The sequence below is a fragment of the Pistacia vera genome, unplaced genomic scaffold, assembly GCF_008641045.1.
Source record: "Pistacia vera cultivar Batoury unplaced genomic scaffold, PisVer_v2 Contig342, whole genome shotgun sequence".
NCBI classification, from domain to species: domain Eukaryota; kingdom Viridiplantae; phylum Streptophyta; class Magnoliopsida; order Sapindales; family Anacardiaceae; genus Pistacia; species Pistacia vera.
Genome location: NW_022196160.1, coordinates 876,151 through 898,691, shown reverse-complemented (window position 1 = coordinate 898,691; position 22,541 = coordinate 876,151). Strand labels below are relative to the sequence as shown.

General features: G+C 38.0%; 1 protein-coding gene across 1 annotated transcript; it reads right to left on the bottom strand.

Moving 5' to 3' along the window:
- Positions 1-1,769: 1,769 nt before the first annotated feature.
- LOC116138612 (probable disease resistance protein At4g27220) lies at positions 1,770-7,339 on the bottom strand. The gene is made up of 5 exons (XM_031424321.1): positions 6,504-7,339; positions 4,226-6,431; positions 3,212-3,757; positions 1,939-2,697; positions 1,770-1,796 (listed from the first exon to the last, which is right to left on the bottom strand). Exons 1-5 carry the CDS (start codon positions 7,337-7,339, stop codon positions 1,770-1,772), a joined length of 4,374 nt encoding a protein of 1,457 aa, XP_031280181.1.
- Between the last annotated feature and the right edge of the window lie 15,202 nt (positions 7,340-22,541).

The window sequence follows — 22,541 nt, the reverse complement described above, 5'->3', positions numbered from 1 at the left end:
GGATTTAAGAATGAAGATGGAAAATATTTGGTATCCCAATCATAAGGTGTTTTGTATAAAATCATATCCAGTTGGTCATGTCTGTTTTAAGCTTTTATTGAGAACATAGGCTTTCAATCTAAAAGCTTCGAATTCCCTCTTCTTTTAAGGTGGAAAGAAGATTCAATAATGCACACGAGCATAGAAGTTAACAAACTGCATATTGTATCGTCTTGTTTGTCCAAAGTGTTTGCCAACTTGGAGAAATTGGAATACATTATACAAATCCAACAAGTACAACAACAGCACAAATGCATAAACAGAGGGCGCTCCACCTTCAACCGAATGTGAAGATAATATCAACTAAGATGGCAGAAACAAAGTCTCTCTTCACCTGGGGAAATGGAGCCGATTTGATGGTCCTATATTTTTACCAACTGATCAGCATAGCTGATTTGCAATCTCTCTAAACTCTTTCCAAACTAAGGTGAAAGTTTTAATCACTTACCAAGTGGATTAAACCTAAGCGGAATGAGTTGTTAAGTTGATTTTAGCGTTCACTTATCATCGTTACAAATCAGTCATTCATGAAATAAAATAAAGCACACCAAGGAATTTTACATGGTTCGGCAAAATGCCTACATCCATGGGACCAAGTCCAGATGAAGTTAATCCACTATGGTAAACATTTACAGTTCAATTACAAAGCCAAAGTTAAAAAATCAATTGCAAGAATACTCCCTATTTTGAAATGCTTCAAACTCCACCTTTTGGTCGAACATTGAACTACTACAGCAAGCTCCACAAGCATGAGACCACCTGGTCAACCTTGAGGAGCTTTCAAGGATCAATCACCAAAATAGCACTCCAGTTGAATCAGCTCAAAAATGCTTCAAGCAGCAGCTAAGTAACCAACGTAGAAGCAAGGACAAAATCAAAGTATTTGATGAAGGTATTTGTAAGCCTACCTAAGCATACGAAACCTGATGTAAAACAAAAGAAACCTTTTAGAATATGCAGAGTACTTTCAAAGGAATTATCAGGCTTAAAATAATATTGCATTGAAGAAGAGATTATATAGAAAATATCCGGCCAATGTAAGGGGACAGGTGGCCAACAAGATGCTTTATGGTTTTACCTTTATAAAAAAGTTTATTCCAATTCTCTTGGGATCACCGACAATTGTAAACGAACTTTCTAGCACATTACATGAATAAATGATAAGTGTCATGGACCACAAATAATATCTCAAAAGAGAATAAAAAACATTTCAATGAAATATTGAAATACAATACGTGTTATATAAAATATCTGCCAGATGCATGTGACCACTTAGACTCTAAAGTGCCCACACGATATAATAGAAAAGTGACTTAATTGAAAGTGGTTACTTCAACAGAGAATCGTCACACTAGAAATTTAAACATAAATGATTATGCTATATTCAAAGTGAAGTATCCATACCATAAATAATGTTACCACACTAAAATCATAAATTGACAAATAACTTAGATAAATAGTCTTACCTAAAGAATTCATTTATAAGTTACGACATAAGCATCCATTATTAGTAACTTATAAACATATATATTAGATTTGATGATAAAATAGATAGGAAAGAAAAAAATTGAAAACAAAATAAGGGGACATATCACTTTTTATCAAAAAGAGATTGCATTCGAGAAAATTCTCCTTTGCATTCATTTCTTCGTGTTCTTTGCTTGATGATGTCATGTCACCACGTACAGAACTAGAGATGAATGCTTGCACACCAGAGCAACTGTCAATTGTTACTGTTTAAAGTTACGGAAACCAACCTGTGAAACCCAAAATATTGGATTAATTAAAACTTGGTATCATTGAGATTTTTATAATCATCACCATATATCCATGACTATATAATATTTATTAATAGTAATGACAGAAAGGGGAAATAGAAAAATTATGTGAATTGAGTACCATGTCTATGAACATTTGCTGGATAGTGGAATTGAGATCCTCCTTCCAAAAATATTCTCGCCCATCATCTTGTTTCGTCAATTGTACCTTCTTTAGCATTGGTGTGCTTAACATTCCTTGACAAAAAATCTCCAATTTTGGGCATTGACTCACAATAACTTGCTCCAAACAGGGGAATTTGAAGGAATAATTGGCTGAGCAGAAGAATGTGAGGCTTGATAAGCAGTAAAGCTCCAAAAGTTTCAATTGGCCAAAAACAATCTCTTCTTCTCTGTCTCCCTCGTTTGCTATTACCTCTGTCACCAAATTGCAGTCTCTTATTCTCAGTGTTGTAAGATTGACCAGAGTTTTAACTGCTGAGCATGTTAGTACATTCACCAATCCATTGCAACAGAATGCCTCCAGAGTTTTAATATTTTTGAAAGCCGTTACGGAAGGCATTAAAATTGTCAAATAATGACATCTCTCTACGTCTAGAATTTGAAGATTTTGAAGAAATGTGTCCACTTGGGTATCTTGTTTCCACATACATCCTTGTTCATAGGGGAATAGCTCTTTGAAATTATTATCAAAAAAACCAAGCTGTTCCAAACAATTTAACCTTTGAAGGAAATCAAACAGAGAAGCAACAGATTCATCATCAAAGTTACTCACGGAAAGTGTTTTAAGTTTGCAAAAGTTCTCAGCTAGATCACTGTGGAGGAATGTCAATCTGAAGTCATGTGCATCTAAACCCAACCCTTCCAAATTCGGCATGACCTGAAAATTGATGAACAAGCAAATAAGTAGGTGTTAGCGTTTACTCATCAACAACTTCAACCGCTACACACAGATAAATACTACAACTTTTACATGCATATATAGTATAGGTGTCACATGCTATATACTAAGAAGCAGGAGTTAGTACCAGTAGTTAGTTTTAAAGTTAATCATAAACTAGTTATATTAGTTATGTATTGCAAATAATTAAATAAATAAATAAATAAATATCGTAAGTATACACTTCAAACAAGAATACCATAAAATAGACAACTAAAAAGGATATTTAATTAGCAAAATGAATAATAAATTACAACTGATGAAACATACTGCGGATTTGTGAAATGAATTTATAATCAAATAAAAGAAAAAACTTCTTAGTCTACATTTTCATCTGCAACAGGAGCATTGTCCTTCCAATGAATTGAAGACTAAACTGAATGCCGCTTGATAATATTAATCTGAATGTTTATATATATGTTGCATTTTTTGGTGACTATATACTAAATCATACCTTTTCTAACGGAAAAAGGGCAGGCTGGCTTTCCCCATCATCTTCCTTTTCAAAGCAAGCAAATTCTGAAGCATATATTTTTATCTTCTTGCAACCATACACAGCCAAAGTATTTAGCATTGGCCACTCTGTTGTATGCAACCCTGAGTAGAAAGATTTGAGTTCCGGTAGATAACTAAGATAGATGTATGTTAATTGCGGAAACAAAAATCTAGGGGCCCCGTTAACTTCCTCCTCAGAAACAATTTTCTCCAACCCACAGGAGAATAAGTAAAGGTCATTAAGTTGCATGAGACCAGTAGCTACAGTAATTGGAAAGAGACTTTTCATACTCCAACAATTTTCAACGGTTAACTTTTCCAGGTTGTAAAAGGTGAGAAGCCCGTGAGAATTAGATGGAACAATAGTCTTTAACTTTTCACAGAATTCGACTCTCACTTCTTTTAGTTTGCAAAAGGATTTCATATGGAGTTGTTGGGGATGCCATATCAATTGCAAGTTATCCAAGTGCAAGAGTACCATCACCTCCAAGCTTGGAAAAGCAACCTGTAGCAAACATTTGATCATGTAAACATTGGGCGTTTATATATGACTCACAATCAAAAAGTGTTTCGTCAGGTTGAATAGGTGTCAAACCAAATAAAATCTTGAGGTTTATAGGGAACAAAAACAGAACACCAATATTTTGACATCTTAGAGAACATAGAGTTTTATATTAAAATAATTAAACGCAAAGATCATGGTTTCAAACAAAGATTGCTGGACACAATATCAAAATTTAAAAAAATAAAAAGGGATTTTGCCTTCTTAGAAAGCGCAGAGCTATTGTTAATAGTAGCTAATACCAAACTTCTGTCATCTATGCATGAAAAGTGAATTTCTATTTGTTGGAATAATTAATGATAATAACGTAACTCTGGTAAGTTTTAAGGATATTATAATTGAAAGGGTAAAAAATTCTTGAAACAAAAATGTGTCATGCAAAATATGAGCAAATAATTTAAGAAACTCAACCTTTTCGCTGAAAAGAGGTGATGTATAATCAGAATGGTCCTTCTCCTTCAAATCCTTGAAAACAAATGTCTCCATCTTCGGACAGTTGGCAATAGTAATACTTTTCAAGGAAGGACATTCTAGATCGTTAGTTCCTGAATAGAAGTTTGTCAAGTTAGGCAATATTTCAAGAACAATCGACTTCAGATGAGGGATGATAATTTTATCAATGGTTGCCTTCTTTTCTTTGTCCTTTGTAATGATTTCTTCTATCAAACCACAATTTTTTACTTCAATCTCTTGGAGTTGATCAAGGCCCCAGATTATAGGAGTAAATATATATCTCAAGCTACGACAATTGTAAACTTTCAACGATTTTAGGTTGTTGAGGCCCAAAATGTCTTCACCACAATGGTCTTTACTTTCTTCACCAAAAATCTCTTTTAGGTTCTTACAATCTTTCACTTCAATTTCTCGTAGCTGAATCAGGTTTTTTGCCACGGAGGATGCAAAGAGATACACCAATCTATCACAATTTTCTATTTTCATTATCCTTAGTTCGCTGAAAGACCCCGCATTGAGCTGGCCATGACATATCTTCTCCAAATTAATCAAATTACAAAGGATCAAGGACTCCAACTTGGGAAAGGCTAGTTTCCGAGCAATTGACTTAATGACATATAAAAGCTTGAGACCATCTTTTACAAGCAGATGCTTCAAATGTGGAAAACCATCCATATCGAGTTCATAAAGAACATTTCTAACACCATTCATTTCCTCTAGAGAAAGATCTTCAGTCATCTTCAACAAAGTTTTAATCCCAGGCCCCAAATAAATTCTATTGTTGATCTTGAGTTTGAATGTTCTTGAAGTTGAAAGGTCATATTTACCAGACCACTTCCATTTATCTCCTATAAATATCTTATAACTTTTCAACTTCTTAAAGAACAAGTCTTGTGGCATAACTCCAGCATCCTGAATATAAAGATGTAAAGCTGTTAGGTTAGACAACCGCTTTAACTCTCCAAGACTAGCATTTCTTCGTCCTTGATTATCGACTCCTTCCACCTCCCATTGAACAAAGCTATCGCCCATATATAGCTCTTCTAATTGAGACAAGTAGGAGATGACATTTGGTGCAATCTGTCTAAGGTTTAAACAATAGCTCAAATCTAACAACTTCAACCGAGTCAATTGTCTGATTTCTCCAGGCAACTGTTCAATATCAGATCCCACGAAGCTAAGGATCTCTAATGTCTTCAGCTTTCCAACTATTGCTACATCTCCTACCAGGCAGAAATTCAAACACAATGTTCGAATTTTTTTTAGGCAATCAAGTGATGAAGGCAATGACAAGAATTGTATTCCGGTCAAATTTAAAACTTTAAGTTCTCTCATTCCTTCAAAAAAAGTATCTGGGATCTGTAGATTCTGGTTTTTGATAAATAGAAAAAACAACTGGAGTTTCGGACATTCCAACTTTTCAGGAAGCTCATCAAAAATATCTCTATACGGCAGAGATATAGCGGTTGAATCTTTTTTTTTCTCCAATACTTCCTTCAAGCCAGTGACATTTTGAATATTAAACATGAAGTTATCTGTTGATGCAATCGATACAGCAATAGCATGAATGATGTCATGCATTTTAACACTGTCGTCACCGTCATCCAACAATAAACAACGAGCTTTTAGATGATCTATCAACCTATGCAATCTATTCCTTCCTTCTTCTAATGTATAACCATCTCCAAACAAACTCCAACCCATACTATATCTCAATAAGTATTCAATCAATGTTCCACTGCCTGCATCTTTTAGAGCACAAAGAAGAAACAGTTTTTTCGCTTCCTCATTTTGTAAAAATTTGTAACTCTGTTCTATGGTAGAGTACAAAGTTTCGCTCATATCTAGAATGCATCTTGGATTAGACCTTTTTAGTTGAGCCAAGGTATCTTCCCAAGCATTAAGACTCTCATATTTCAATGCAGACGCAATTGTTGAAATAGCTATCGGTAAACCTGCACATTTGGTAACTATCTGAACTGCTACAAGATTAAAATCAGGATTTTCTGCAGAATCACCCACAATCTTTCGAAATAAATTCCATGCGTCTCCGTCAGATAATGGATGAACGGAGATGCTCTTTTGAGTCTTCATATCTTTGCGTAATACATCCAGATTTCTAGAAGTTAGCAATACCGTGCATCGCCTGATCTTGTCATCTTTTCTTTCCTTCTCAGCACCCTCAAAAGGAATTCCAACCTTGTCATCGTTTCCTTGATTCTCATCTCCCCTGAACGGAATTCCAATAGCATCCAAATCGATTTTTGTCCAAATATCATCTAATATTATAAGTACATTCTTCTTATTTATCCTACTTCGTATTAAATCACCTCTCTGATATTCACTCTCCTGCATAAATTCCAGGCCTAAATCAAAAGCAATTTTTTCTTGAATTTTTTTGTTGTCTGGGGTTTGTGTTACCTCAGCCACGACCACCTTATCAAATAACTTGTTTTCCTTGGCTAACGAAGCTACTTTTCTGACCAGTGTGGTTTTGCCCACACCTCCCATCCCATACACCCCAATCATGTCAACATTAGCCTCCTTCAATGTGTCCATAATTTCCTGCAAAACTTGCTTTCTGGAATCAAAGGCCTCGTAGCCTCTAACATGCAATTCTGTCCTCGGTAGAGCAGGACGGTAGGAGAAATGACTAAAGTTTCCTTTTCCCAAGAGATTCACACCATCCACTGTGGCCTTCATTGCTTTTTTGCCAAGCCTGTAACGTTGAATCAAATTAGGACATGACACCAATTTGAAACAGACGCCCATGTTTGCTTTATCTTCATCCTCAATGATAGATTTTGCTACCCCTTCAGTGAACTTATGCACGTCACTCAGCCATGTTGTAACAAGTTCATAAATCTCTTCCCCTTGTCTTTCAGCAGACTCTACAGGTTTTTGCACCATTTGTCTTTTACTTATGAGCTCCTGAACTTGTTTCTTGAGGTCGTTGATGTAGTTCTGGTACTTGAACACATAAGAGATCTGCTGTTTAAGCAAACCATATATATCTGATGTAGCCCCTTTTACAACATCAGCGCCAATAGCCACAGCTATTTCTTGAGCCATTGCCTATTTCTTGTGAGATGCTTATGAATACTTGGATATAATGAAAAAAGTGAGAAACGGTTGATAGGAAACAAAGAAAAAGAAACAGAGTTAATTAACATAATCTATCCTTAAGCAAACGGAGTTAATAAGAAAAAGTTGAGAATGATGATGGATAGTAACTTTGGTTTTTTTTTTTTTTTTAATGGATACGAATATATGGTAAATCTAATTAAATGACAGAGAATTGAAGTTATGGATAGAGGAATTAAAGCAAAGCTAATGAAATGACATAAAATTAATACTCTTGAAAGAACTAAAGAAAAAGATTAAACAGAGTATATTATGATTATTATGTGCAGATAAGAAATTATATTAATAAACAATAGGATAATCTTTAATTAATTACTATAAAGAGATCCAGTACTTTTCTTAATAAAAGTGAAATCAAAGGTTAATTTATATAATATGGTGTTCTATAACAAATCAACGCTGGAATTGAACCATTATTGATCCATGTGAAGATTTTGGGTTTATATAAGTCCAATGGGTATACTTAAACTTAAATGGGATAGATAAGTATGCAACAGTTGAATTGAGTAATGATATACCTTGTTTCTATGTATCTTGAAGCCTTATTTAGCCAGTGAATGAGGCAGCAAACACTACACACACCCAATACTGGTAATATCTTAAAGGAAGCCACATATTTAAGAATACTACTGGATATAAAGAAACGGAATTAATAAGCAAAAACTTACAAGAAAGCTCCGTAAACAGAATCTTAGCTTCAACCAACAGATCTCTGCTATCAATCAGCATCAGAATCAGAAAAGTTGAGAATGATGCTGGATAATATCTTTCTTTTTTTTTTTTAAAGTAAATTTATGGAAACTGAAAGTAAAGTAAATCTAGTTAATTGACAGAGAATTGAAAGTAAAAACAAGAGTAAGAAAAGACAGAAGAAGTGAACTGAAGCAACAGAGTATATATTAAAAAAAAAATATTTAAAGTGAAATGAAGTTTAAAACAAGTGCAGCTTAATGGCTAATCTGAGAGTAAGAGCAAAGTATTCATGGAGTCGATTCAATGTGTTTCTCTCTTTGTAAGCAATAATAAGCAACAAAGTTGATACAGGTTGGATGGTAATAGTAGATTGATAAAGACAAAAATGCCTAGTAGGAATGGATTTTGGAGAAATGATGTTTACGAGGATTCGACGGTCGAGTAACAAATATTGTTTAATAAGGGGCTCAACTTTTCAGCTAATGCAGGATTACCTTAACACAAAGAGTTAGATAGACGTTCAACACTCAAAATTCTTTATAAATTATCTCTTCCACCATACAATATTATAATTATGTACTTAAAAGCCATTATATTCCAATATAAGTATATAACAACAGAGAAAGTAGAAAATCCAACTGAAAACCAAAATTCCTCTTAACTGATGACAGTGTCAAAGTGATGATATTTTGCTTGAAACAAACCTTTTTTGATTGTTAAGCTAAAGCGGAAACTGGCGGCAAAAAGCAGAATTTGAAGTGGTGAAGTTGGCTGGGAGCAATCACCAAAGCTGGTTTTAGGCATGCTGAAGTGATTGTTTTTGGTGAATTGATATATTAAGCTGCCTACTTATATCAAGTTAATGTGATGTAATTTGAGTTGCTAAAGATGTAGGTAAGATGTATTTTGGGATTAAAATATGTTTATGTTAGGTATAACAGAGGATTAAAGTATAAACTTTGTTGCTTCTTTATGAGAATATAGAAAAAACAAGTCTTCCTCTTGCTCATCTCTTTTGCTTCTTGTTCTCTCCCGTGCATTAGTTTGTGTTAAAAGCTCCAATAACCAACAACTGGTATCAGAGCTCCATTTGATCTCAAAGGGCTTGCAAAGCTTTCTTTTCAGCACTTACTCAGTTAGCTCTCACCACACCAAAAGTCTTCATGGCAGCAAGTTCAGCCTCACTCTTACCTCCAACCTTCAATGGAGAACAATACATATGTGGGCTATAAGATGAAGGCTTATCTAAGAGGTCAGAGTTTATAACAGTACATAGAAGAAGAGAAGCAGCCGCCATAGTTGGGGCCAAATCTTACCTTGAATCAAATAAGAATCCATGAATAAGAGACTGCAAAAGCTCCAAGAGCTCTATCTCATATACATGCTACGTTACGGATCAAGTCTTCACAAGGATAATGGCTTGTGAGACAGCAAAGGAAGCTTGGGACAAGCTCAAGGAAGAATTTGAAGGAAGTAGCCAAACCTGAAATATGCAATTCTTGAACTTAAGGAGAGAGTTTGAGACATTAAAGATGCAAGAAGTGAAGTGGTTAAGGAGTATGTTGATGATTAATGAATGTGGTTAACAAGATAAGGCTGCTAAGGGAGGAGATAATAGATAAATGAATTGTAGAGAAGGTATTGGTGAGTCTACTCGAAAGGTTTGAATAAAAAATTCCTTTTTGGAGGATTCCAAGGACTTGTCTCAGATCACCTTGACAGAGCTTGTCATGCACTTCAAGCTCAAGAACAAAGAAGAAAGTTGAGGCAGGAAGACAATGGTGAAGCAGCATTGGTTGTCCTGCAAAAGGGCAAGCAACTCAGGAGGAAACAGAAAACATGTTGGGATAAGAGAGGAAAGGAGAGAGCTAGCAGTAGTGGGATAAACCAAGAGTTTTCCACCATGTTCTCACTGCAAAAAGAAGAACCTTGCAGAGAGTAAATGTCGGTTCAGACCAAATATTCAATGTAGGGCATGTAAGCAATTCGGCCACATTGAAAAGGTCTGCAAAAATGAACCACACCAGCCAACCAACAAGCACAGACGGCTGAGTCTGTAGCAAAATTCAGAATCAGAGTAGATTTGTGGCCTTTTGCTATGTTGTTCAATTCAATGTTGGAGCTTGGGTGATTGACAGTAAGTCTAGACCAATCATACCAGTCAAGAGTAAAGGTTGGAAATGGTGACTATGTGAAGGTTAAAGGCAGAGGAGGTGACTGTGCAGACCTTGACAGGTACAAAAATCATTACTAATGTTTTGTTTGTTCCTGAATCAATCAAAATCTGCTTAGTGTAGGACAAATGCTTGAAAGAAACTACACTCTACATTTTGAAAATCAATCCTACAACAATATTAGATAATGAGAGAAATGTGATGATTTATGTAAAAATGGTAGGGAAGAGCTTCCTAGTTGAACTCAAAAAATCAGAATTTTAAGCTATGGCAGTGAATTCATATGACACAGAGCTATGGCATAAAAGGTATGGTCATTATCATTATGTTGGCCTTAGACAAATGAAGTCAAAATATGGTTCATACTTACCTGAAATAGAAGAGAAAGAGAGTTTGTGTAAAGCATGCCAAATAGGAAAACTTAGCAGACATGTTTTTCCAACAAACCAGGCCCGGAGAGCTACTGAAAAGCTCCAATTGGTATACATGATGTGTGGGACCAATGCACCCCATCCTTGTGGGATCCAAGTATTTTACTTTGTTTACTGATAATTATTCAAGAATGACTTGGGTTGTACTCCCTAAAACAAAAAGGTGAAGTTGTTACTGTGTTTAGAGGTTTAAAACTCAAGTTGAAAACCAAGCTGTGTAAGGATAAAGGCTGTGAGAAGTGATAATGGGGGAATATACTTCATGGGGTTTGAATCAATATGCAGGGATGCTAGAATATGGCACTAGTATAGTTGTCCTTACACTCCTCAACAATGGAGTGAGTGAAAGGAAGAATAGGACGGTGATGGAGATGTCAAGATGCATGCTGACTAAAAGAAGTTGGTAAAGGAATTATGGGCAGAATCTGTGAACTCTAATGTGTACTTGTTGAATAGGCTTCCAACCAAGGCTTTAAAAGATCAAACTCCATTTGAAGCATGGTATAGAGCCAAGCCTCAAGTGGACATTTAGAATCTTCGGGAGTGTATGCTATGTCCTCATACCAGCAACAAAAGATCCAAACTTGATGACAAAGCTAAAGCGGAATCTTAGTTGGTTACAGCCACCAATCCAAGGCATACAAATTTATATTCCAGAGTCTAAAAAAATGGTGATTTTAGGATGTGGGGGTTGATGAGAGGTCAGTTTGGAATTGGGAGAGAGAAAATTCAAGATGATATAAGGCCACAGCAAAGGGAACAAGTTGCTAACAATTTGATGGGACATATCTGATGCAAAAAAGAGAAACTTCAGTTAGAGAACCAGACCTCTGTTGAGATTTATGGAGATGCAATGTAGCTGTGCTTAAACATCATCCATTCAAAAGTAGCCAAGTCGAGGCATGGAGAATTGAAATGCAAGAGAAGCTGTCTATGATAGAAAAGAATGGAACAGGAAGCTTATGGACAGACCTGTTGACAGAAAAGTGATCCAGGTTAAGTGGATCTTCAAGAGAAAATTGAACCCTGATGGTTTAGTTTTGAAGCACAAATCTAGACTTGTTGTCAAAGGCTTTGCACAACAACATGGTGTAAACTTTCAAGACACATTTACACCTGTTGCTAGACATGATACAATCCAATTAATTCTTGCATTGGCAGCTCAATTCAAGTAGAAATTTTATCAAATGGATGTCAAGTCAGCCTTCTTAAATGGTTGGCTTGATGAAGAAATCTTTGTTGAACAGCTTGAGGGACACGAAGTCAGAGGGAAAGAAATAAGGTTTATTGCTGAAGAAGGCTTTATAGGCCTAAAACAATCTCCAAGGGCTTGGTACAACAGAATTAATGATTATCTAGCAGCCTAGGATATGCAAGGAGTCCAAATGAGCATACTTGTATGTGAAGAAGGTTAATGAAGATGTGGTCATGGTTTCCTTGTATGTAAATGATTTGCTGGTGACAAAAAACATTCCATTCAGGTTGAAGAGTTTAAGAAGGCAATGCCCAAAGAGTTAGAGATGACTGACTTAGGAGAGATGACTTACTTTTTTGGAATGGAAATACATCAATCTCAAAATGTCATTTTTATTGTCAAATAAAATTGCTAATGAGATGTTGAAGAAGTTGGTATGGATGAATGTAAATCGTTGGCACACCTTTGGTGCAAAATCAAAGATTGTGTAACGAGGATGGAGCAGCCCCGGTGGATGAAACAAATTATAGGAGTTTGATTGGGAGTTTGTTGTATTTAACAGCAACAAGACCTAATTAATGTTTGTCACTAGTCTCCTATCAAGATTTATGAGCAAACCAAGTGGGAGCATCTTAAAGCAGCCAAGAGAGTGCTGAGGTTATTAGAGGAACAGCGATCATGGATCTGGTTCAGGAAGTCTGAAAACTTCAGATTGGTGGGCTATGCAGATAGTGATTGGGGTGGCTCTTGTGATGACATGCGAAGCACATGGGTATGTTTTCTTGGTAAATTGTGGAGCTTTTTGTTGGTCTTCCAAGAAGCAAGAAATAATAGCTCAATCCACTGCAGAAGCTGAATATATATCAGTTGCGACTACAGTAAATCAAGCCATATGGTTGAAGAATATGCTAAATGATTTGGAGGTAAAAAAATGTGAGCCTACTGAAATTTTTTTTGATAATCAATCGGCTGTAGCTATGGAAAAGAATCCAGTCATGCATGGTCGAACTAAACACATAAAAATCAAGTTTCATGCAATGAGGAGAGAGAAGAGGCTGAGCAATGTAGGAAAATCAAATTGACTCACTGTAGGGGAGAAGATCAATTGGCATACATCTTACAAAGGCTTATGTAAGTCCAAGTTTGAAGACCTTAAACTTGTGTCTCCAGCAAAAAATATCAGGAGGAGTGTTCAAAGTGATTATATTTTGCTTGAAACAAACCTTTTTTATTGTTAAACTGAAGCTAGAAACTGGTGTAAAAGCAAAATTTGAAGTGGTGAAGTTGGCTGGGAGCAGTTCACCGAAGCTGGTTTTTAGGCATGCTAAAGTGATTATTTTTCGTGAATTCAGTATATATTAAGCTGCCTACTTCATATCAAGTTAATGTGATGTAATTTGAGTTGCTAAAGATGTATGGTTAAGATGTATTTTGGGATTAAAATGTGTTTTATGTTAGGTACAGCAGTAGGATTAAAATGTATAAACTTTGTTGCTTCTTTATGAATGAATATAGAAAAAACAAGTCTTCCTCTCGCTCATCTCTTTTGCTTCTTGTTCTCTCCCGTGCACTTAGTTTGTGTTAAAAGCTCCAATAACCAACAGAAAGTTAAATGAAAGTTTGACAAAAAATAGGGGAATGGAAATTGAGGAGCTCTTTTTTGCTTTATTTATTCTCTGTTTTGATAGATAAAAAGTATAATGAAAGTATGGTTTTGTCGCTGTCATGTTGTGTGGAGAAAATTTTTGATGTTATCATCCCTCACCTCCTTCAGGTTTGGGAAAGAATTAGAGCCGCTCCAAATATTTGAAAAATTGTCCCTAACCTCCCGCAAGTTTTGACAGAATTTCTTCAATCCCCTTGACATAAGATATCGTCATTTAAGCCATCAACTAATATAGTAAACACCTTAAATTTCCATTTTCTCTTTGCCGAAACAAACCCTTCATTTTCTTTCCAGTTTCTTATTAACCAAACAAATCCCATCACTTTCTTTTTATTCTCCTATGAATCAAATAAATCCTTTCACTTTCTTTCCATTTTCTCTTCAACCTAAGTTACCTAACAAATAACAATTCTACGAATAAAAAAATTAAAAAAAGACACATACCTAAGTATAAAAAAATCTAAAGCGATTATTACTATGAACCCCTCTTATTTTCCTTAAAACCGATAAATTCTCTATTCTGTAAACCTAAGTGATAGTTCTATCAAGTATTTTATTTGAATCTTCCAATTCTCTGTTCTTGTTTCCTTCACTCCATGCAAATTTAATTTAAGACTTCCCAAAGATAATTTCTTGTTCTCTTATTGAAAAAGGGTTTTTTATGGCTTTATAGACGAAATTGTTCCTCTTGGAAATTTTATCTATGAATGAAGTGAGTCCTGATCCTAATGCTTTTCTAAATAATGTTTGAAAGTCTACTTTGACAATAATACGATATAAAAGTATTGAGCAGTAAAGTATTTTATTTGTATCGTTTGATAAGAAAAAAAGTAAAAATGGAAAGCATTGATATTATATATTTATAATATCGTTGCATGATTTTGCTTTTGACCTTTCACAACAACAACCAATTGAAGAAATAAAAAGTAAAGTAGATTCAATAAATTAAGTAAATACTTTAATCAAAGTTGTTGGTCATGACAATCGTGGGAAGTGGAAACAAAGGCCCATCATTCAACAAGAGGGAAGACCAAGAATTTAGTAATTGTCATTTTAATCTTAGTTTTAAAGTCGTCCATGCATCATCACCTTGGTTTCGAGAGAGGACTTAAATTTACCATCACACACCCAATCAATCAAATCTCAAGTTTAAAAAAGAAATAGAAGTTTAAAAAAGAAATAGAAAAGTTTTTGCTCTGTTTTTAGATTCTTATAAGATGAAGCTTTTGTTCCTTTTATTCCTTGTGTTTCTTGATTTCACAACTCACTTTTTAGGTGAATGTGGAACCAAATACGAAGACAATATCAGTTAACATAGTAGAAACAATATGATCAGAATATTGACATATTTCTCAGTTAATTTAATTCTAAATAAGGCCAACAAGGGTGTTGGGTCTTGAAGCTCAGCAAAGTAAAGACCCAAGGAGGCCTCTAGGCGAAGTAAGACCCAGGGAGGGTTAGCAAGGTCGATGAGGGCGAGGTACTGATAAAGGGCTCTCTCCTAGAACTTAGGGAGGGGTAGCAAGGTCAATAAGGGTAGACACTCTCCCAAAAGGCCAATAAGGGCATTGGGTCTTGCAGGTTGATAGGGTCTAACAAGCTTCTAAACTAAGTAAAACCTAAGGATGGGCAATAAGGTTGATGAGGGTGGGGTAACTGAAAAGGATGGGTGCTTTCAAAAGGCCAAGGAGAGTGTTAGGTCTTGAAGTGTGGGAAGTAAAGACCTAAAGAGGCTTCTAGGTGATGTAAGACCTAAGGAGGGGTAACAAGGTCGATGAGGACAGGGTAATCGTAAAGGGCACTCTCCTAGAAGGCCAATGAAGGCGTTGGCCGATGAGGGTAGGGTAACTAAAGAGGGTGAGTGCTCTCCTGGAAGGTGAACAAGGCGTTGGGTCTCGAAGCATGGCGAAATAAAGACCTAGGGAGGCTTCTAGGCAAAGTAATACCCAAAGAGAGGCAACAAAGCTGATAGAGGCAAGGTAACCGAAAAGAGCAGGCACTCTCCTAGAAGGCTAACAATGGCATTGAGTCTTGAAGCCTAGGGGAATGTGGCATTGGGTCTTGAAGCATAGAGAAATGTTAGGATTCCATATTGGAAGGGAATGGGAGGGTTACTTGGTTTATAAAGAGTTTGACACCTTCCCTTAGCAAGTTGGTTTCTAAGGTGACTTCTGCCTAACCACCTAGACCGTTGTCTTCTAGGGCCTAAGCCGATTAGGGCGGGGTAACCAAAAAGAGTAGGCGCTCTTCTAGAAGACCAACGAGGGTGTTAGGTCTTGAAGGCTTTTAAGGCATGATGAGCTTCTAGGCGTAGTAAGACCTAACGAGGGGTAACAAGGCTGATGAGGGTGAGGTAACCATAGAGGGTTCCCTCTCAGAACTTTGGGAGGGGTAGCAAGATCAATGAGGGCAGACACTCTCCCAAAAGGCCAACGAGGGCTTTGGGTCTTGAAGGCTTATAGGGTTTGATAGGCTTCTAAGCGAAGTAAGACCTAGGGAAGGGCAATAAAGCTGATAAGGGTGGGGTAACTGAAGAGGGTGAGTGCTCTCCTAGAAGGTCAATGAGGGCGTTAGGTCTTAAAGCATGGCGAAATAAGGACCTAGGGAGGCTTTTAGGCTAAGTAATACGCAAAGAGGGGCAACGATGGGGGCGAGGTAACCGAAGAGAGTAGGTGCTTTCCTAGAAGGCTAACAAGGGCGTTGAGTCTTAAAGCGTAAGGGAATATGGCATTGGGTCTTGAAGTATGGGGAAATGTTAGGATTCCACATTAGAAAGGAATGGGAGGGTTACTTGGTTTATACGGAGTTGGGCACCTTCCTTTGGCAAGCTGGTTTTTTAAGGTGACTTCTACCCAACCACCTAAACTCTTGTCTTCTAGGGCCTAACAAGTTTCTAAGCGAAGTAAAGACCTAGGGGTGGCAGGTCAATTAGGGAGGGGTAACCAGAGAGGGCAAGGGCTCTTCTAAAAGGCTAACGAGGGTGTTTGGTCTCAAAGGCTTCTACGACATGATGGGTTTCTAGGTGTAGTAAGACCTAGGGAGGCTTTTAGGCGAAGTAAGACCCAAGAAGGGGCAGCAAGGCCGATGAGGGTGAGGTAACCATAAACGGCTCTCTCCCAAAACTTAGGGAGAGGCAGCAAGGTCAACGAGGGTAGGCACTCTCCCAAAAGGCCAACGAGGGCATTAGGTCTTGAAGGCTTATAGAGTCTGATAAGCTTCTAAACAAAGTAAGACCTAGGGAGGGGTACTAAGGCTGATGAGGGTGGATTAACCGGAAAGGACGGGTGTTCTCAAAAGGTCAACGAGGGCGTTTGGTGCTTGAAGCATGTAGAAGTAAATACCTAGAGAGGTTTCTAGGCAATGTAAGACCCATAAGGGGCAGTAAGGCCGATGAAGGCAAGGTAATAAAAAAGGGTTCTCTCCTAGAAGGCCAGCAAAGGCATTGGTCGATGAGGGTGGGCCAACTGAAGAGGGTGAACGCTTCCTAGAAGATCAATAAGGGCGTTAAGTCTCGAAGTGTGGTGAAATAAAGACCTTGGGAGGCTTCTAGGCAAAGTAATACCCAGAAAAGGGCAACAAGGTCTATAGGGGCAAGGTAACCGAACAAAGTGGGTGCTCTCTTAGAAGGCTAACAAAGGCGTTGAGTCTCGAAGTATGGGAGAATGTGGCGTTGCATCTCGAAGCATAAGAGAATGTTAGGATTCCACATTGAAAATGAATGAGAGGGTTACTTGGTTTATAAGGAGTTAGGCACCTACCCTTGGCAAGTTGGTTTTCCAAGGTGACTTTTTCCCAACCACCTAGACCCTAGTCTTCTAGGGCCTAACAAGCTTCTAAGCGAAGTAAAGACCCAAGGAAGGCAGCAAGGTCGATCAAGGCAGGGTATAGAAATAGAGTAGATGTTATTCTAGAAGGCCAATGAGGGCACTGGGTCTGGAAGGCTTTTAAGGCATGATGGGCTTCTGGGTGTATTAAGACCTAGGGAGACTTCTAGGCAAAGTAAGACCTAGGGAGGGGCAACAAGGCCAATGAAGGCGAGGTAACCATAGATGACTCTCTCCTAGAACTTAAGGAAGGGCAGCAAGGTCAATGAGGGCAAACATTCTCCCAAAAGGCCAACGAGGGCACATGGTCTCGAAGGCTTATAGGGTTTGATAGGATTCTAAGCAATGTAAGACCTATAGAGGAGCAATAAGGCTAATAAAGGTGGGGTAACTGAAAGGACATGTGCTCTAAAAAAGCCAACGAGGGCGTTGGGTCCTAAAGCAAGGAGAAGTAAAAACCTAAAGAGGCTTCTAGGCAATGTAAGACTTAGGGAGGGGCAACAAGGCTGATGAGGGCAAGGTAATCGAAAAAGGCGCTCTTTTATAAGGCCAATGAAGGCATTGGCCGATGATGGTAGACGTTCTCCTAGAAGGTCAACAAGGGTGTTGGGTCTCGAAGCATGGTGAAATAAAGACCTAGGGAGACTTCTAGGCAAAGTAATACCCAAAGAGGGGCAACGATGAGAGTGGGGTAACCGAAGAGAGCGGGCGCTTTCCTAGATAACTAACGAAGGCGTTGAGTTTGGAAGCGTGGAGGAATGTGGCATTGGGTCTCGAAGCATGGGGAAATGTTTGGATTCCACTTTGGAAAGGAATGTGAGGGTTACTTGGTTTATAAGGAGTTGGGAACCTTCCCTTGGCAAGCTAGTTTTCCAAGGTGACTTATACCCAACCACTTAGACCCTTGTCTTATAAGGCCTTACAAGCTTCTAGGCAAAGTACAAACCCAGGGAGGGTAGCAAGGCCGATTAGGGCGAGGTAACGAAATTAGGCAAGTGCTATTCTAGAAGGCCAACAAGGGCGTTAGGTCTTGAAGGCTTCTAGGGCATGATGAGCTTCTAGGTGTAGTAAGAGCCAAGGAGGCTTCTAGGCGAAGTAAGAACCAAGGAGGGGTAGCAAGGCCGATGAGGGTGAGGTAACCATAGAGGGCTATATCCTAGAACTTAAGGAGGGGCAACAAGGTCAATGAGGGTAAACACTCTCCCAAAAGGCCAACGAGGGCATTGGGTCTCGAAGGCTTATAGGGTTTGATAAGCTTCTAAGCGAAGTAAGACCTATAGAGGGGCAATAAGGTTGATGAGGGTGGGGTAACCAAAAAGGATGGATGCTCTCAAAAGGCCAACGAGGGCATTGGGTCTTATAATTTAGAGATGTAAAGACCTAGAGAGGGGTAGCAAGGCTGATAAGGGTGGGCTAATAAAAAAGGACGCTCTCCTAGAAGGCCAACGAAGGCGTTGGCCGATGAAGGCGGGGTAACTGAAGAGAGCAAGCATTCTCCAAAAAGGTCAATGAGGGCTTAGGTCTTGAAGCTTGACAAAATAAAGACCTAGGGAGGCTTCGAGGCAAAGTAATACCTAGAAAGGGGCAACAAGGCCAATGGGGGCAGGGTAACCGAAGAGAGTGAGCGCTCTCCCAGAAGGCTAACAAGGGTGTTAAGTCTTGAAGTGTTGGGGAATGTGGCGTTGGGTCTCGAAGCATGGGAAAATGTTAGGATTCCACATTGGAAAGGAATGAGAGGGTTACTTGGTTTATAAGGAGTTTGGCACCTACCATTGGCAAGCTGGTTTTCTAAGATGACTTCTACCTAACCACCTAGACCATTGTCTTCTAGGGCCTAACAAGTTTCTAAGAGAAATCAAGAACCAGGGAGGGCAACAAAGCCGATTAGGGCAGGTGCTCCTTTAGAAGGCCAATGAAGGCGTTGGGTCTCAAAGGCTTCTAAGGCATGACCAGCTTCTAGGCGTAGTAAGACCTAGGGAGGCTTCTAGGTAAAGCAAGATCTAGGGAGGGGCAGCAAGGCCGATGAGGGTGAGGTAACCATAAAGGGCTCTCTCCCAAAACTTAGGGAGGGGCAACAAGGTCAATGAGGGCAGGCACTATCCTAAAAGGCCAACGAGGGCATATGGTCTTGAAGGCTTATAGGGTTTGATAGACTTCTAAGTGATGTAAGACCAAAGAAGGGTAATAAGGTTAATGAGGGTGAGGTAACTAAAAAGGACAAGTTCTCTCAAAAGACCAAGGAAGGCATTAGGTCTTGAAGCGTGGAGAAGTAAAGTTCTAGAGAGGCTTCTAGGCGATGTCAGACCTAGGGAGGGGCAGCAAGACTAATGAGGGCGGGGTAATTGAAAAGGGTGCTCTCTTAGAAGGCCAACAAAGGCATTGGCCGATGAGGGCAAGGTGATTGAAGAGGGCGGGAGCTCACCTAAAAGGTCAACGAGGGCGTTGGGTCTCAAAGCGAGGTGAAATAAAGACTTAGGGAGGCTTCTAGGCAAAGTAATACCAAAAGAGGGGCAACAAGGCCAACGACGGTAGGGTAACCGAAGAGAGCGAGCGCTCTCCTAGAGGGCTAACAAGGGCGTTGAGTCTCGAAGCATAGGGGAATGTGGCATTGAGTCTCGAAGCATAGGGAAATGTTAAGATTCCACATTGGAAAGGAATTGGAGGATTACTTGGTTTATAAGGAGTTGGGGCACGTTCCTTTGGCAAGCTGGTTTTCCAAGGTAACTTCTACCCAACCATCTAGACCGTTGTCTTCTAGGGCCTAACAACTTTTAGGCAAAGTAATGACCTAGGGAGGGCAACAAGGTTGATTAGGATGGGGTAATAAAAGAGGGCATGCACTCTTCTAGAAGGCCAATGAGGGGGTTGGGTCTCGAAGGCTTTTAGGGCATGACAAGCTTTTAGGCGTAGTAAGACCTAGGGAAGGGCAGCAAGGCTGATGAAGGTGGTGTAACCGAAGAGGACAAGCGCTCTCCTAGAAGGCCAACGAGTGCATTGGGTCTCGAAGGCTTCCACGGCTTGACAGGCTTCTAAGAGTAGTAAGACCTTGGGAGGGGCAGCAAGGCCGATGAAGGTGAGGTAAACAAAGAGAGCAGGGGCTCTCCTAGAAGGCCAATGAGGGCATGGGATCTTGAAGCTGGGAGGAATGTTAGTATTCCACATTGGAAAAGAATATAGGGTTAAGTGGTTTATAAGGAGAGGGGTTAAGTGGTTTATAAGAAGTTGGCCACCCTCCCTTGGCAAGCCGGTTTTCCAAGGTGAGTTCTACCCAACCACCTAGACCCTTGACCCAAGGCCCATTCCCAACAAATACTTACAAGGAAAGGTCGATAACTAGAATCTAGCTTTAAGCAAATAGATCTTTGCTAACATTAACATAAGAGTTGAGAATGAATACTAAATATAAAGTAAATCTAGTTAAAGGATAGAGAATTGAAAGTGAAAACAGGAGCAAAGAAAAACTCAGAAGAAGGATAAAAATAAAATTCTACGAAAAATGAACTGAACCAACATACTGTTTATTGAAACAAAATATTTAAAGGGAAATTAAGTTTAAAACAGGTGCACCTTAATGGCTTATTCTGAGAGTAAGAGCAAAGTGTTCAAGGAGCAAATTGAGTGTTTGTTTCTCTTCTTTGTAGCAATAATAAGCAACAAAGATTGATAAAACAGAATATTGGGTAGATTTTTGTAGCAGATTTTTTATTTATTTATTTTTAAGATAGTTATGGATAGAGGAATTAAAGCAAAACTAATGAAATGACACAAAATTAATAGTATTGAAAGAATTAAAGGAAAAAAAAAAAAGAGAAAGATTTAAACAAAGTATTAAACTGAAATGGTTATGGAGGGCTGTGTACCTGGATCTATATCTCTCCCAGCTCTGTTCAACAACCAGTAGTTGGGGTTTGATTACCTTTTCTGTGAGTATGAATCAAACAAAGATTTAAAATCATTAATCTGATATTAAATATTGAGTAGACATGTAGTCATTAATCCCATACCTCTATTTATATTTTGCTTTCTATCAATTTCAAGCTGAAAATAATACCACTCCTTGGCCTCTATGCACATCTCTAGGAGCTTTGCTAATGTTTTTGGTTTTGTTGTAATGAATATTATATGCACTACTAGAAATTTGATATCTCCGATGGCAATGATTTATGATTTTTATGTGCAGACGAGAAATTAATATTAATAAGCAATAGGGTGATCTTTAATTAATACTATAAACTGAAAAACAAAATTTGCAAGCATAAAAGAAGAGCCTCGTCAATTTCATTATTTCTCAGTTATAAAAGAAAATAATAAATAAAATTAGGAGTGAAGAAATAGTAGTGTACCAGTTAAGGAGGAACGGACTTAATATCTTTTGAAGAATAAGAGTTTTTGGATTGTTTTGGTTTGGGAAATGGATGACTTGGTTATTAGAGATGAATTATGTGTCTCAGGAGAGGAGCAGCAGCAAAAGATATTAAGCGCCAAAATAAACGGAAAAGAGAAAGGGAAGAGGTGTATATGATTTCTGCTTTATAAAAGGAAAAGAGAAAGGGAGGAGGTATATATGCTTTCTGTAAACAAACTCCAAGAATTATCTGTCAAGGGATATGGTTGCTTCCAAGGAAAGAAAGGAAGACCAAAACTTTAGTAATAGAATTCTTATGCTCGAAAACTTTATCTTATGCTTGTATCCTAAACATTTATTATTCCCTTTGAATAAGTTGGTTATAATCATGTAAAATGTACTCGAAGAAAGCATGACAATAAATAAAATTTTATACACAAAATAATAGAAATTTATCAAAAAGGAAATGATGATTTTTCAGTTTATGACAATGTATAATTATTTCATCTGCAAGAAAATTGCATGAGAACAAGTGTTGTATGAAACTTTGAAAATAATTAATTATTTCCTCAGTTTCTATATTTATAGATGAAATTCAAAATAGATTAAAAAATAAATAAATAAAAGAGTCATCATATTGACTGGCAACTTTGAAGATCTGAAAAAAGCAGAAAATGTCTGTTTCTTTATTTCCAATGAGTCAATGAGTAACTGAGGAACTTGTTTGGTTCTTCTCTTACCAACTGTAATACAATTTTTCTCTATTGCAATGGCACATATGAGATGGTCACACTTCCTTGGA